The following is a 17,936-nucleotide window of genomic DNA, read 5'->3' as shown; positions in this document are numbered from 1 at the left end:
GTTCAATTATCTGCATTTTCATCGACTCAAACCCTGATTCTAAAGCCTTAATTTAAACATTTCCTTTGTTAGTTATACCTTGGGACCAGCACAGACTACACAGCACAGGGCATCACTAGCTAGAATTTATTTTGGGGGAAGGAGCAAAACCTTTGCATTCGGATTACATGACGATCATATCCAATCTGTCCAGTCTAATATTTTGATAACAAAGACTGATCACGGTTTTAAGCCGTGTAGGAATTTTCTATATATATTAAACTCTACGAAAGATTTTTATTTGCAATTTATCAGGTATCAATAAACTAAAATAAGATAGTTCGCACGCGCAATTTCAGACAAAGTTGGCGCATTTGGTGGAGTGGGGATTTAGGCACATAAATCAAAGTTTGGAATGCTCTTCAGCGGGTCTCTGTAAAATTACTGCAAATTAGGTGTAAAACAACAGGATGAAAATCGTCCTCCCTTGAGTCCACATAATAATAATATTAGTAAGTAATTCAATTCAAATATAAAAACTAAATTTATTTTTCATATCACCGGATTGTGGAGACAAAAAGCCTGGTTCTAGCTTTATTCCTGTTGTATCCAGTCAATGTGTGAAATGGCTTCAAAGACAGAGGTAATTTCCTTTCGCTCTCAAGCTATAATGAATCCACTGATTATTCCGATTGTAAAAAGTGTGCTGGTTTAGGTATATAACAAATATAAAGTCTTTTTATTTATGTTCAAGGTCGAATTACTCTTCGGTAGACTGCCATTCAAAATAGAAACTTTTCCATCCATGTCATGCCTAAATAACGTGATGTAGTGCTAGTTTATGCTATGGAACTCTTGAAATAGCACAAGTCATGCTCTGGTAAGGTTAAAGTACACAGTAGGGTGGATTCAATACAAACAAGACATATATTCAAAATCCCAATAAAATTCTTTGATTATAAAATGCGCGAATTCTCGTGCGGCCCATTCTTTTTGTGAACTCACAGTTCCTGTATTTATTTTAGATACGCCTCGTCTAGTCACAAGCCACAATTTGATATTAAGCAACTTACTTATTTTATTTTCCTTTTATTGCTACATTTGGCACAGACCCCAGGGCATGGGCACCTATATGCTGGATTTTATGGGGATTAAGCTGGATTTAGGCTTGACTGGTCTAATCGGCACTTCCAATGCTGAATAACAGAAATCTCAAAACAAAAATATAAAAATATAAGGCAGCATCATTCAGCCAGGGGGGAGGCTGGCACCCGTGCCCCCTCCCCCCCCCCGTATGGGCACCCATGCCTCAGGGGGAATAGAGGTCAAAGCTCCCTCGAGAACTTTGCGTTCCCGTTTTAGTTCCAATTTACTTTTAGCATATCAGGATAAAATAAGAGTGACGAGTGTCAGCGCGTTTAAGAAAATTAACGCTCGGCCAATCTTGGCGGTAACTATTGAGAGGATAAAAACTAACTATAAAAAATGCATTTCATTATGCATATAAAATAAAATAAGAATGTACGAAATGCATTAAAATTAGAATCTAAAAGGTCTGTACCCAATTACAATAAAAACTTAATAATTTCAAATGACCACTGCTGTACCATGATTTCTCAACTACATAGAGCAGTGATGTGGAATCTATAACACATGTCTCTTTAGCGTAGCATTCACGAAGACTTAGACATAGATCATAGACAAGGGACTCAATTTACCCTTATGCATGTCCTTCGAGCCGCTAAGGCAATTTTTGTGCCGACTCCAGCTGGATATTTGCCAGCATGGTTGCGAAACAGGAAGCAGTAACGTCCCCTATTTTTGGCATTTCTTTTCTGAATTTACGTTACTAATAGATTTTTCGTAATAAAGTATTAGTGCTTTACAGCCTTTTGTGGTTCACCTGTTGAAAGGTATAATTAACTGTTTCAGTGCTTGTTAAATTTGGTTGTTTTTCAAGAGGTGGCGAAAACACAAAGCGTTCAAAGAAGTAGTTTTTACCTTAAAAAATCTTAACCAGGCAAGAATTAATCGTACAATATTTATTCGGGTGTACCTTTAAACCTTCACCATACTGACCAATCACAAGTCTGTTGTTTTTATAGAACGTAAAACATGAATTCGAAGCTGGGAAAGACCTTTAGAGTAACAAAAATTCGCATGTTTTGCAGGTGCAGAATATGTAATTTATACAGCAAAAACAATTTTTTTTTAATAAGAATATGTTCTTATGGGGAGTGGCGTAACGTGAGAGGGTAAAAAGGTCAAAGTATCCAAGATTCAAACCTTGTCAACACTGACGAACCTAATACACTTGAAATGCCTGACGAAGAAGATTTCCCTCGCCCGTTGTCTTACAACAGAAAACGATGGACTTCAAAAGCTACTAAGATTATAATTTCTCACAAATTTTATTTTGGCATTTAATGGTTAAAGGAATAGCAAATGAGGGAGGTTCAAAGGTAAGACTTAGCATAAATAAATAAGGAAATTACAAGAGGTATCAAATGTCTTTTGCTCCACTTCAAATGCAGAGCAACTGTAAATTAGCTCCTTGATCTGTAACGCTTAGATTGTTTACTATTTGCAATCTGCCCTTATATTTTTCTCTTCTTTATGGACGTAACGATTAACTATCATCAGGAAAAACTAGACTAGCACCTCCTCTGCGCGATAGTTTGTTAAAGTAGGGAAAAGTGGATGATATTAAACTAGAAATTAAAATGGCAACGGATGAAACTGTATCTGTTTAATTTTTTTATTATTGTTTTTGGATCGAAAGATTCCTTATAAATACATGTGAAAACTGTAACTACGCCAGAAGGGTCTTTAGATCCATTACTGGAGTCAGGTTGGCTTATCGAAAAATACAGCAGTGTGTAGGAGCTTATTTTAAATTTCATCGTTAAACAGTTTAAGCTTAAGCCAAGGTGTTAGGTTAAGCAACGAGCCTTTTTCAAGAAGCTGCGAATTCTTTCTTCAGTTAAGAAAATTTTTTCACTGAATGCGTAGTTTGAAATTGTTTCCTATTCTTACTTTTATGAAGGAATTAAACCATTCGTTATCGATAGACTCTCTAGCACTTGGTTACAGAACAAGACAAAAGCATAATATCTCGTAAAACAAAACAGAAAATTATATGAGAACAATGAGCATTAAAAAGAAAAATAAATCAAAATTACCTTAAGATTCTCAGGAGTGCGGTTTTGAGTGTCCAAATATCTTCCTAGAACAAATATTTGCCGATTCTCTGAGTCGAGGCACATTTTATGGCAGGAACGGGGAGTTGGACCTCCCTAATAAAATATAGGTCACAGTAAGTTTTAGGAATATATAGAAAGTAAAGTTTCAGAATCTGATGAAGCTTCATTTCACTGGATCTCATCAAAATAGATGCAGGTTGTACAACCCTGTTATATAAATTTCATGATGAATTTGGTTTGTGATCTAGCTTAAGCACATTCTACTTACTAAATGACTGTGGTCTATATAGAATTTCGCAAATTTGATAATTCAGTGCAAAAATCACATTACAATTGCCAATCTCAGATTCTTTGAGAGCCAAGCACTATACCTAAATTATAAATCCGAAAAAAAAAACATGAAACATTCCAATTAATATTGAACGGTGTTTCCACAGAACCAGTTAAATCTTTTTTAGGCAAAAAAGTTTCCTTTTTAAGTTTGTGTTTAATCAAGGTAAAAACAGGGAACTTTCTATGGTTTGCGATAAAAAAAAAATGGGGGCTAACTGGGTACTCGCTTCTCTGCTCAAGAATAAAAAATTTAAGCGCCATTCAGAGAAACAATCATATTTTTTTCCATAAGTCATAATTTTAGTGCAGTAATTTTTAGCTTTTTGCAGGGTTTGAGTGCACAAAATTTTCCCTAAAAAAAAATATAACGGAATCAAATTTGAAGTGGGTAAACATTATTTTTTGTAAAAAATGTATTTATTAATAGATAAGAAACCATAATTTAGGCAATATTCTTTCTCCAATTTTGGCCGCGGATCCAGAGTTGAGGACATTGTATATTGTTTTTATTAATGAGTCAATGCAATGTTTCGTCGCGGTTCACGGAAAAAGACACACAGACTTGTTTTTTAATTAATCGTGCCTAGCAACAATTAAGTGTAGAAGACACTTACAAAGCAGTTTATGCACTCTCTTCGCCGATTCCAAAATGTCAGGGAAATATGAGGTAAACAGGGACAAATTTAGACAGCCTATAAGTCGGGAGGTATCAGCCCAAAAAAGCAATGGGGGAGGCTTCTCACCTTGGATTTTTCTTTTCTATACGTTAGTTAAGTCTACCCTTTCAGAAAACTGCGTTTAACCCGCACAAAGTTCACCATTGCAAGTTTTACTGAATTAAGGATGTTTTCTTAATACGATTTTTTACGCTCGATTCAGAAATGTAACGAGATTTTGTCTACCATCACAAAAATTCTCTACAAATTGCTCAGAAGTTAACAAAAACCTTTGGACCAAGCAGCCGCGACCAGGATGCCTGGACACTAGGAAAAACCTCATTTTCAACCGGACTTCTTCGTATAAATCATGCAGAGACGACTTACAAAATCTTCTTTGGCCTACTATTCTCTTTTATCGCCATCTCTATTCGTTCTCGACTTGGAAATCTCACGTAGGGTCTTATTGCCTTTTATAGTATTAAGTAAAAAAAGAACAAGTTTTCTCAAGTGGAAGTAAAGAGCCACATTAAAACTTAAAACGAACATAACTTATTCTGTACATGAAACTTTTAAGAAGCCAATATAAATTGTAAATCATTTTCAAATAAAATTTAACTCTTTTTTTCCTGGTCTAAAGGAAAAAAACTTCAAAAATCATTACGAAAAAACTACAAGCACCAAATAAAATTTGGTTATATCATAGGCAGCCTAAGTAAAGATCGATGTTGGCACAATGTATTTTTTTTTCCTTTAGACCAGGGCACTTCGTATCGAAGGAGTTGTCGCAGAAACTTGAAAAAGGGCTCATTGGATTGGAAATTGGCATGGCTAGTGCCCTTTTTAATAGTCGAAAGTGATTGGAAGGCAACTAACACCCCTTCCACGCCCACCATTTCCCCAAACACTTCCAATACAAATTTTGAGATAGCCATTTTGTTCACCGTAGTTGATTTCCAGATAGAAATTATGTTTTTGAAAAGGACACTCCCCCACAGCCGTCAGGACAATGGTTGTAAGTTATGCCCTGGGGGCATATAAGGTTTATATAGAAAGCTTTATCGTAGAAACTTCAAAAGGACTCATTCAATTGAAAATTGCAAAGGGCTATAGCCATTTTTAATGGTCGAAAGTGATTGGAGGGAAACTAACCCCCCTTTCACGTCCACCACTTCCCCGAACACATGAAATCAATAGTCTTATATAGCCATTTTGTTAACCGTATCTGAAATTCTGAAAATTAGGTCTTTGAGGATGACACCCCCCCCCCCTAATCCTCAGGGCAAGGGTTGCAAGTTATGCCCTGGGGAATATAAGGTTTTATAGAAAGCGCTGTCGTAGAAACTTCAAAAAGGGCTCATTTGATTGGAAATTGAAATGGATAGTTCCCTTTTTAACATTCGAAAGTGATTGGAAGGCAACTAACATTCCTTCCACGCCCACCATTTATCCAAACACATGCAGCCAAAGTTTTGAGACAACCATTTTATTCAATGTAGCTAAAAGGTCTGAAAATTTTGTCTTTGAGGATGACAATCCCCCCAAAGGCACCAGAGTAAGGGTTGTAAGTTATGCCCTGGGGGCACATAAGGTTTTTATTGAAAGCTTTGTCGTAAAAACTCGAAAAAGGGCTCATTCGATTTGAAATTCAAAGCGCTAGTGGCCTTTTTAATAGTCGAAAGTGATTGGAGGGCAACTAACCCCCCTCTCACGCCGACCTTCTCCCCAAACATATCCAATCAAAATTTTTAGATAGCCATATTGTTCAACGTGGTTAAAAGTTTTAGAAATTATGTCTTTGAGGATGACAACCCCCACACAGCCCTCAGGGCAAGGGTTTCAAGTTTTGTCCTGGGACACATAAGGTTCTTATAGAACGTATTGTTGTATAATCTTCAAAAAAAGCTCACTTGATTGAAAATTCAAATGGCTGGTGCCCTTTTTAATAGTCGGAAGTTATTGGAAGGCAACTAACCCCCCCCCCTCGACGCCCACCATTTCCCCAAACACATCCAATAAAAATTTTTAGATAGCAATTTTGTTCAACGTAGTTGAAAGTTATGGAAATTAGGTCTTTGAGGATGACATCCCCTCCCCAGCCCTCAGGGCAAGGATTGTAAGTTATGCCCTGGGGGCATATAAGATTTTTCTGAAAGCGTTGTCGTAGAAACTCCAAAAGGGCTCATTCGATTCGAAATTGAAAGGGCTAGTGCCATTTTTAATAGTTGAAAGTGATTGGAGAGCAACTAACGCTGTTTATAGAAAGCGTTGTCGTAGAAACTCAAAATGGGCTCATTCGATTGGAAATTGAAAGGGCTAGTGCTTTTTTAACATATCAAAGGTGATTGGAAGGCTTGACTTTTTTATAGGAAAGATTGATGTGGGTACAATGTATTATTATTTATTCTTTCTTTTTTTGTTTAGACCAGGGCACTTCATATCGAAGGAGTTGTCGTAGGAACTTCGAAAAAGGGCTCATTCGATTGAAAATAGAAAAAGCTAATGCCCTTTTTCATAGACAAAAGTGATTGGAGGGCAACTAATCCCCCTCCCACGCCCACCCTCCCATTTGCCAATTATGTTTAAAAACTAAATGTTGCCTAAAGATTAAATCAAAATGCACTATGTTAATGCTAATTCCCAATATGGCATCTCAGTAATATCACAAGAAAGACTGAGGGCATTATATTCAAACTTTAGGTGCTATTTCTGCTCTTAAAATTTAACCAATTGAAAATAGCGTAAGTGTGTCCAATCTATCAAAGAAAGTAAGCAGATTTTTTTGCGAATGGTATCAAGTTTTCTCTTTCAGGTCAACTAGAGGATGTATGAAACTAAATTAAACTAAGTCTTAAAAAAAGAAAAGATTTAAAGTATTATTTTCTTTTTCCCTGAAAAGACTATCTCAATATAAAACGAACAGAAATTAATTAAAAAAAATTTTTCCAAAAAATAAATTTTTAAAAGAAAAGTAAAGCACTCCATTTAACAAAAAATGAGCAAAAATAAAATCAAATAATCTACCAAGCGTGAAACTACCACAAATCAGCATAGATAAATAAATGAAACCCAAAACAAACAGAAATTACAATAATTAACCAAGTCAAACTCAACACGAGTAGAAATTAACTTAAGTTGGGCGCATGAACCCTATGCCTTCCCAAGCCCAGAACAAAATTTGCACTTTACTGAAAAAGACAAATGAATGTGCATTGTCAGTTTAATATACATATACTGAAATTTAGTAATTAAGATAGTAATATTATTTTATTTATTAAAGTTATAAAAGTAAAAACATTTATATCTTATCAGTAAAGTGCAAATTTTGTTATGGGCTCGGGAAGGCATAGGGGTTTTGCGCCCAACTTAAGTTAATTGGAGTGATTGGAGGGCAACTATCCCTTTCCCACGTCCACCCTCCCATTTGCCCATTATGTTTAAAAACTAAATGTTGCCTTAAGATTAAATCAAAATGCACTGTGTTAGTGCTAATTCCCCATAAGGCATCTCAGCAGTATCCCAAGAATGACTGAGGGCATAACGTTCAAACTTTCAGGACTACTTCTGCTCTTAAAATTTAACCAAATCAAAATACCGTAAGTGTATCCAAGTTATCAAAGAAAATAAACAGATTTTTTTGCGAATGGTATCAATTTTTCTATTTCAGGTCAACTAGAGGAGGTATGAAACAAAATTAAACACTACTATTCGTGTCCAGGTTTTTAAAAGGGTATAGTTTAATATACACATACTGAAAATTTTTCTCCAGCATACAAATAGCAGGCCAAATTATAAAGTCTTAAAAAAACGAAAAGATTTAAAGTATTATTTTCTATTTCCCTGAAAAGACTATGTCAATATAAAACGAACAGAAATTAATTAAAAAAACTGTTTCCAGAAAATAAGTTTTTCAAAGAAAAGTAAAGAACTCCATTAAACCAAAAATGAGTAAAAATAAAATCAAATAATCTACTAAGTGTGAAACTACCACAAATCAGCATCGATATATAAATGAAACCCAAAACGAACAGAAATTACAATAGATAACCGATTCAAACTCAAAACGAGCAGAAATTAACATGAGTATGGCTCAAAACCGCAATGCCTTCCCAAGACCAGAACATAATTTGCACTTTAATGAAAAAAATACAAATGAATGTACATTGTCAGTTTAATGTACATATACTGATATTTAGAAATCAAAATGTTAATATTATTTGATTTATTAAAGTTATAAAAGTAAAAACATTTATATTTGAATGGAGCATGAATTCAAATATAAATTATAAGTAATTATGAAGTTTTTTAATTAATTTATGAATGGAGCATAAATAACCTGAATTATAAAATTAATATAAAATTAAAATTTTTTTTTAATATCTGAATTCTAGCAAACAATCACCCTTACCGAATAACGTTGATGATGTGAAAATGTGTTTCATTTCAAAATCCAAAATTCTATAGAAAATAACACAATTAATTTCCCAGTTAAAAAGGATTATATTGTGTCCCTTGGTGCATTAGTCTCGTAAAAATGTGGTTTGACCTCAAACAAATTGCTATACAACTTCCGAAATAAGAAGTTCATCACTTCAGCGCTTTCATAAACTTGATGTTAGTTTAGGTTTAAAACAAGGGTGATTAATATTGAACGGTATTTCCACAGAACCAGTTAAATCTTTTTTAGGCAAAAAAGTTTCCTTTTTAAGTTTGTGTTTAATCAAGGTAAAAACAGGGAACTTTCTATGGTTTGCGATAAAAAAAAAATGGGGGCTAACTGGGTACTCGCTTCTCTGCTCAAGAATAAAAAATTTAAGCGCCATTCAGAGAAACAATCATATTTTTTTCCATAAGTCATAATTTTAGTGCAGCAATTTTTAGCTTTTTGCAGGGTTTGAGTGCACAAAATTTTCCCTAAAAAAAAAATAACGGAATCAAATTTGAAGTGGGTAAACATTATTTTTTGTAAAAAATGTATTTATTAATAGATAAGAAACCATAATTTAGGCAATATTCTTTCTCCAATTTTGGCCGCGGATCCAGAGTTGAGGACATTGTATATTGTTTTTATTAATGAGTCAATGCAATGTTTCGTCGCGGTTCACGGAAAAAGACACACAGACTTGTTTTTTAATTAATCGTGCCTAGCAACAATTAAGTGTAGAAGACACTTACAAAGCAGTTTATGCACTCTCTTCGCCGATTCCAAAATGTCAGGGAAATATGAGGCAAACAGGGACAAATTTAGACAGCCTATAAGTCGGGAGGTATCAGCCCAAAACAGCAATGGGGGAGGCTTCTCACCTTGGATTTTTCTTTTCTATACGTTAGTTAAGTCTACCCTTTCAGAAAACTGCGTTTAACCCGCACAAAGTTCACCATTGCAAGTTTTACTGAATTAAGGATGTTTTCTTAATACGATTTTTTACGCTCGATTCAGAAATGTAACGAGATTTTGTCTACCATCACAAAAATTCTCTACAAATTGCTCAGAAGTTAACAAAAACCTATGGACCAAGCAGCCGCGACCAGGATGCCTGGACACTAGGAAAAACCTCATTTTCAACCGGACTTCTTCGTCTAAATCATGCAGAGACGACTTACAAAATCTTCTTTGGCCTACTATTCTCTTTTATCGCCATCTCTATTCGTTCTCGACTTGGAAATCTCACGTAAGGTCTTATTGCCTTTTATAGTGTTAAGTAAAAAAAGAACAAGTTTTCTCAAGTGGAAGTAAAGAGCCACATTAAAACTTAAAACGAACATAACTTATTCTGTACATGAAACTTTTAAGAAGCCAATATAAATTGTAAATCATTTTCAAATAAAATTTAACTCTTTTTTTCCTGGTCTAAAGGAAAAAAACTTCAAAAATCATTACGAAAAAACTACAAGCACCAAATAAAATTTGGTTGTATCATAGGCAGCCTAAGTAAAGAACGATGTTGGCATAATGTATTTTTTTTTTCCTTGAGACCAGGGCACTTCGTATCGAAGGAGTTGTCGCAGAAACTTAATCACCCTTGATGCAGAAACTTAATCACCCTTGATGCTGGGAGAAGTTACGGCATATAAAGACGTGGATTTGAGACGCAAATTGGAAGGTCTGCATTTAAAAACAGATGACGTGCTTAAAAGCACGAATGAATATCAGTATGTGCTACGTGGCGGGGCTCTTTAGATAGTTTACCTAGGGAGAAATACTACACGTACGCAGATATTTGCACCAAATACGTCAAATACGAGATGCGAAGATTTTGATGCGTTTTCACAGTGTTTGATGGGTATTTAGCTAGACGTGATAACCTCAATAAAAAAAGTGACGCATAAAAAGAGGAACAAGTCTAATGGCTATCCTAAAATCAGCTCTCAGCCGCAGGTGCTTTGAAAAAAAAATATGATTTTCAAAGCAATGCTGTAAACAAACAGGCAGTCATTAGCATGCTTTCCGGCTACCTTAATGATGCGGGATGTAAAGTGCACCAGTGGCTAGTTGATGCCGACCTGCTGATTGTGCTGACAGTGCTCTAATCGCAAAAACGTCAACCCACTGTCTTAACAGGAGACGAAATTACTTAGTCCTTTAATTGCATCACACAAAGTGAGACTGTCAACCGATATTTTTCCATCCCGAGTCAAAGTTACGGAAAACTGAAAGTCGACTGCTGGATATATTGGCAGCTAAGTTGAAACTCGGTGACCAGGGCTTCCACTATTCCCGAATTTTCGAAGATTTCACCAAAAATCTGTGTGTCTCCCTGAAAAAAAATTTGGTTTCCCGAATCCCCAGAAATCACCCAATCACGTTACCATCCCTAGTGATTTGTCACCAGTGACAATCCCCCCCCACCCTAGTAAATATTACATTAATTGCCAAAATTTTTTCACTCAAAAATGTTCTTCTCTTGTGTTACTGCGCATAATACTAGACAGATATAATTGAAATATAGACCTTTCTGGTTATGGAAAAACGTTGAGTTTCGATTGGATTCTTTGGGGCTTCGCTGTTGTGGGACAAGAAGAAGTATAACCTGTGTATTCGGATAGATCACCGGGGTCACCTTCCCTTGTTTCACTGTAATTACAAGGGCTAGTGCTCAACGCCACGATGTTCATGCGTAAGGCATTGCTTATAATTCAAGATTCAAGATTAATTTAATAAGAAAAGTTGTCGTAGTTACGGCTAACACCGCAACTAAATTATGCTACCCTTTACAACAATATATATATATACACTAGGTACGATTAATAACACTAGTAAAAAAAGGAACGAATGAATTGCTGAAACGATTGGTCCTACAGCGTACTGGTTCCACCGTATTCATGTGGCGTTTGTCTTTGTTGACCGTGGAGGCGAGGGGTAGTAGGGATCGGTGTTTATCACTCGAAAGAACGGAGTGTCCAAATTTGCACATCAGCTAATACCTTCGATCTTTAAGTGTTGGGATTTGTACAGCTGCGAGGGCGTAATCATAAGTAACATTTTTTATTCCTAGAATGATTTTTAGGGTTCGTTTTTGCACTGTCTCAAGTTCACCATTAAGGAGGTCGATGTTATGCACTTGAGGTCCCCAAACTGGGCACGCGTATTCAAACAGAGGGCGTACGTAACAAGGGGACGCGAGCAGCAATTGCTTTATAGCAAACCCCAATCGACGCAGTGAGGTTAAGGATCGCAGCACGTAGGTGCCCTTTCTTACAAGATTCGTGACGTGTGGCCCAAACAAACAATCGTCACTGAATGTCACGCCAAGGACAACTGCAGTCAACGTGGTAGGGTACCAGGGGTCGGGGCAAGCAACATCTCTTTTTAGAGGATTGAAGCGCATCACTTTTGTCTTCTTCACATTAACCTGGAGCTTGTTTGTACTGCACTGATCACTAAATCTATCTTTTAGGTCACCATCGAACTGAGGGATTACTTGAAATTTTTCAATGAGGTATTTCAGCAAGGCTGACAAGTCGGTCACAAATTTGAATCGTTCGTCAGTTTAATAAAAAGTAGTTAATGACGGCCAAAAATAAGAGAGCAGCAAGTTTGGTGCCTTGAGGGACGCCATATGTTAGCTCCGCCCACTCCGAACCAAGGTCTCCCTGGAAAAGCGCATAGACGCACTGGTATCAGTGTCTCAGGAAGTCCACTATTAATAGCAGAATAGTCTTTCTAGCGCCCATTCGTTTTAGATTCTGCAAAGCCATGCTGTGAAGGATCAGGTCGAATGCCTTGCGATAATCGGTCAAAAGGAGATCAGCTATGGTACCCCCTTTGTCAAGCCATTCTACTATTAAGTAGTAAAGTCGTAGTTAATAGTGGGTTGTGCTATCGCCTTTTAGGCACCCATACTGGTAAGGGTTAAGACCAGGGTTTATTCACAACAAAAGTTCACGGTAAGTAAATAAATTTGTCACTTTGGCTAGATTGGGGGTTATTGATATGGGCCAGAGCTCGTCACAAGTTTTGGGGTATTTTGTTTTAGGAATAACACTGACGTAGGCTTTCTTGCAGGCCTGAGGGAACTTTTGCTCTCTGAAGCATTGGTTGATAATAGACGTCACAGGTTTAGCTAGAAAAGGTGCATACTCAATGAGCAGCTTGACGGGCAGCTCACCAGAATATGAAGCACACTTCCTTTTTAGTTTTTCAAGCTCTTTGCAGACCGCGTATTCCGGTATTTCTACGATTTGTTCTTCAGGAAAGCCAGACGAGAGGCTTTCAATGTCTTCGTCAGTGAATGAAGGGTAAGTCAAACAAATTTCAGCAAAAAAGGAATTTATTTCAGTTGAGGACACTAGAGAACCATGGTCTGTCTATATCTTCAAGTAACTACTATTAAGTTTTCCAGACAGTCGTTTGACTTCGGAGTTCCACTTACGAGGTTTAGTAGTCAGCAGTGGAGTCACTTTATCGCGAAAGTAAGCTTTATGAGCGGCTCTGTTTACTTTCATATTATGATTGCGGAACTTTTTTGCCGCTGTTCCTTCACAATGTGATTGCGCAACTTTTTTGCGCTTTTTTGCATCGGGTCGTGATTAGCGCTTTTATTTCTTGGTTTACCCAAGGCTTATCACTGTCACTGACTACAATAGTTTTGGACGGGAAGTGTTCGTGATATTTCTGCAGAAGAACAGAGTTCAGAGTCTCAGCTTTGAGGTTGATGTCTAGTATTGTGCAGATCTCACTGAAGTCAAAGGTTCTAAACCAGCGTCCACAGGAACAGATACTTTCTTTAGTCAAAGGCCGGGTCGTTACTTTTGTTTTCTTTACTTTTGGGAAGTTGGCTTTTGACTCCCAGAAAACCACAAAGTGGTCTGATTCTTGTAATGAGCCTAAAAAGCGCGGTGGTAGGTATTGGTTGGAAAGGTCCGTGAAAATTAGGTCGAGTATGCTCCCATTTTGGTGGGTCGGAACTGCCAGTACTTGTTTCAGGTCTAGCATTTTCGACATCCAATGTTTATTTGTTTGATTAAAGGCTCCGGCAATAATAAATGCGGGAGCTGCATACTGTCGACGGATGTTGTATATAAATGTTTGTAGATATTGAACTAAATCTTTCCTGTATTTTGTACTCTCGGGATAGTACACTACCACGATGATGAGGCCCGGAGCTTTCTTGACAGGAATGGGGGTTTGCACTCGGCCCGAATCCCTTCGTAACAGGAGTCAGTAGGTTCGCTTAACAGTTTGCACGGAATGTTTTTTCGAAAATACAAACCGACACCTCCACTACGGCGCTCACGACCACGATCACGCCTTGTATTGAAAAAGCTCGTATAGCCTTTAATACGACCCGTCTCATCAGTAACGTCCAAACATTCGGTCACTGCTGCTATGAGGCAGTAATTTTGTTCATTGAGGACCTCAAGCTCGTCCATTTTGTTGTTCAGTGACCAGGCGTTGCAGAATAAGAAGTTTGGCATTTTCACCTTCACTGAAAACCACTCTGGTTCAAGCATTGGAGAGCATGCATGAACAGGATGAGGCACAAGGGTCGTTATACCAGGGTCGTAGAATGGGTGGGATTTCAAATGGAGGTCTACAGTTAACTTCTGTCAATGTCCTTGGTCTACGAATTCGTTTATGGTTCGACTATAAACGCCTCCACCTCGTCTCAATTCTTTCCTCTCTAATTCTTATGTTATCAGCTCTTCTCTTTTCATTTCATAGTGTGATATAAATTTGTTTACCAATTTCTGTGTGACTCGTACAAGCATTGCTTTGAGTCGAAATTTTCATGTTAATTGTTCCGTTTGCTCATTTATTTAAAAATAAAAGGTTGATTGATTGACCTTTCCTCTGAAATATGCACTGGAATGCTGAAACGCTTATTCCGCTTTCTTCCCCGACAACCGCGCCTTTTACGATTAGTTCAGTGAACTAAGTCTTCAGAGTCCGGCAACGTCACAATATTACCATCTGGTGGCCTTTTTAGGGGTCCAAATTGCCATAGTGACGATTGTAGATGGCGCTAAAAATGTAAATGGGGCTACTATAAATGTCGAAGTGAATAAAGTTCGTAAATCGTCAATTTTTCGATCATAACTGGCATGAATACTGCACCAAACAAAGTAAAAAGGGCCAGGTCTTAGATTACTTACATTGCCAGGGCAAGAAATTAGGAACACTAGCACTAATAAGCTAAACTAGGCATGATTGCGAAGCAGCTATTCAGCGCTACGCCATCTACCTTCACCAGCGATAATGTACCTGGGTTGATGGCAATCGTGAAGGCACAAACTGTTCAAATTATGAAGCAGTTGGTGCAAGGAACCTTGGAGACGATGGTAGCAAAAAAAGACAAAATTTTTAATAGCTTTACCACTACCCAATAAATATCTGCATTACTGTGATTGTTACATGCCTTATGTAAATGATCTCTGGGTTATATTGTATCTGAGTATATTTATTTCTTTTTTTGGAAACTAGTGTTTTGTCTCAGCTAAGGGAAGCTCTTCGATAGAATGTTTTTTTTATGTTTCCAAATATACTTTTCAACTTCTCGTCATTCTTATTCGCTTTCACAAAATGAGAGGTTCCAGGCATGCTGGAATTTACCTGGAACGAGTCTTGGCTGTTACCACAGGCGCAAGACTGCAAATGTTTAGCCATAGGCCAAGCTTAATATACATCTGCGATCCCTACCTCTGTCTCAACCTCACTCTTTCTCGAAGCTTTGAACCCCAAACAATTCTGTCAACTTCAATTATTTCGTTTTATGCTCATCAGCAAAAAAATCGTTCAAATGACATATCTACACAAATTTTCTGGTATTTACTTACTCAACGTTTTTTTTTTACTTCAGTTTCAGTTAGACCTCAAAAAGCAGTAGACTTTTGGGATTGAGAATCAACACATATTTTATAGTCAGGTAGTGAAAGAACCATTTGTACAGCAATTTGTTTGAGCTGGACCCCCTTTTTTCACATGTTTCCTAGACTATATTCAAACATACCTCATTCGTAGTGTTTGAACTGACTAGCGTCCATTCTCCACTGGGTATATAATACGACCATAAATCGTTGAGATCTTGAGCTCCATCCCAGCCTCCGAAAAGGTAAATAGTTTCTGTAGTCGTGTCAATGCACATTTGATGGCCACCTCGCATTCCTGGTCGTGGATTATCTGAAACACCTGGAAAGTTCAATTCTGCTTGCTCAGCTATTCTTGTCCATTGTGGAACGTATTCTTGAGAAGAAATAAAAGGGCCAAAAAGTCCATCTGAAAGGAAAATAGAGTCTATTCATCAATGTGGAGACAGCTAAGATTATTATCATTCTCAAATATTACCTATACTTAAGTGAAGGAAGACAACATTTAAGGAAGCTTATCTATTTACAGATAACACAATTTTCTTTCTGTAATTTTTCATGTTTACCGAGGCTAAACTTAGACTGTAGTGCACGAACTACTACCTAGACTAAATTGAAGGAACATTACATCTAAGGAACTTATCTCTTTACAGACCGTTAAATTTTCTTTCTCTAATTTTGAAGGCTCGTATCCTAAAGCATAAAACCTTAAGCTAATACTATAGGTTGTACTACATTTTTATAGCCATCCATACATAGCTGTAGAACTACCGTCTTTAGAGACCACAATTTGTTTTCCCCTTTGGCAAGACTGTATTCACGACTTTTTGGGGGGAGGGTGGAGGGGGGTACTAAAAGAATTTTGGTTCAGGGGAGGGTTGCCACAAGAATTCTTGGTTTTATTTACCTGCATTTTTAAGACCAATTTACGAGTCGAAGGAATATTTTAGTTTTTTTCAGAGAAATAATTTTTTTTACTGCGCTTTTCGACCAGTTAACAAGTCGGAAAAATATTTCGGGGTGGGAGAGGGGAGGAATTGGTTCAAACCCAGCAAGTCCCACATCCCCATCCCAGGATAAACCCCAGCCTTTTAGGTTTGAAAGTAGTGATAATACATCTCTTTCTGGCTGTTTAACTTTTAGATTATTTTCGCTATCAGAGATATCTTATTAGATTATATTTTAATTAGTAAAGTCATGTGCCTTCCATGTTTTAATTATTGTCTTTTTTTTGCTACTTCACATGAAAAAGGGTGATCACAGAAACTTGGAAGGGGGCTCATTCTATTGGAAGTTAAAAGCTGTAGCGTCCTTTTTAAGATTGGAAAGCGATCGGAGGGCAACCAGCTACCCTCACGGAACCTTTGTTGATACACAGCCCCCATAGGCCCCAAGACATCTGATCAAGATTTTTAGAGAGATATTTTGTTCAAAACAGCCGAAAGATCCAACAAACATACCTCTAGGAGTGAGATGACCGTAAAGTATACAGACGCCGGTTATTTACATTTAAGTCTTATAGTGAGAAAGGGTGGGGGGTGTGGCCACATAGTAACTCGAAATTAAAGCATACAGAAAGCATAATAAAAATCCTGTTCAACGTTAAGATAACATATACTGCTGTAAACAAATAAATGAGTCCTAAAACGAACAGAAATTAAATTGAATAATCAACTTAGACAAAAAAAAAAATTAATTGCCACAAGCAGAAGTAGCCCTAAAGCTTCTAAAGATCAGAGCGGGATTTGTACTTTACTCTGTCCCTGTTCCCACTAAACTTCAAAAATGTATCTATTTTATAACAAGAAATACCAATATATTTCAACTCTATACAAAAAACATGAATGCAGTTAGAGCTGTACAACAAAAAAAAGATTAAAGCACCAACGACAAATTCACAAAAAAAAACGAGTCAACTATGTAGACAATATGAAACTACACAGTTAAACAGAAAGTCGATGATAATTTTGATGTATATGGAACCTGCCCAGAAGCTGGTCCATTTTTTAAGAAATATCAAAACGGCATATTTATTCTGATGGCCCAATTTTTAAGAACGAGTGCTCAAACACAAAATCTGTTGAATTGAAATGAGAAACATTTTATAGCACTGTAAAATTTTTTAGCGTAAACAGCGAGGGTTTGAGAATATTATTCCGTTTTGAGTTTTAATACTGCTCTTACTTTCAACTGAGAATTTTTTTTAAATTTAATTTATGATAATTTTTTCAAATTACGCCCAGGCCTAACCAAGATTCGATATGAGCTACCGCCCCCACAAACTCCGATTTCATGCTGTTAAATTGTATATAAGAACAATTTAAAATAGAATGATAGCGTCCAACTTTTTCAGTTTTTTCTGCTTAAGAATTCAAATGTTGGATTATAGTTAAAATTTAGGACACAATTTGAATATAGATAATTTACTACTGATGATATCTGGCATTTTTTGTGAATT

At 36.8% G+C, this 17,936-nt stretch overlaps 1 protein-coding gene across 3 annotated transcripts in view; it reads right to left on the bottom strand.

Moving 5' to 3' along the window:
* The window catches only part of muskelin (muskelin 1), a 190,692-nt gene that overhangs the window by 131,269 nt on the left and 41,487 nt on the right, over positions 1–17,936 (bottom strand). For all 3 annotated transcript variants that reach the window (XM_089095659.1, XM_089095670.1, XM_089095674.1), the window contains exons 5-6: positions 15,622–15,887; positions 3,162–3,275 (exon numbers count right to left, since the gene is read on the bottom strand). In XM_089095659.1, the coding sequence (XP_088951785.1) occupies positions 3,162–3,275; positions 15,622–15,887 (380 nt within the window). The remainder of the gene's footprint in view (positions 1–3,161; positions 3,276–15,621; positions 15,888–17,936) is intronic.

Source organism: Artemia sp. Qi Xiang Cuo, chromosome 1 (genome assembly GCF_049724085.1).
Source record: "Artemia sp. Qi Xiang Cuo chromosome 1, ASM4972408v1, whole genome shotgun sequence".
In the NCBI taxonomy this organism is placed as follows: Eukaryota; Metazoa; Arthropoda; class Branchiopoda; order Anostraca; family Artemiidae; genus Artemia; species Artemia sp. Qi Xiang Cuo.
Note: the sequence above shows the minus strand (reverse complement) of the source record. Positions and strands in the feature narration are given on the sequence as shown.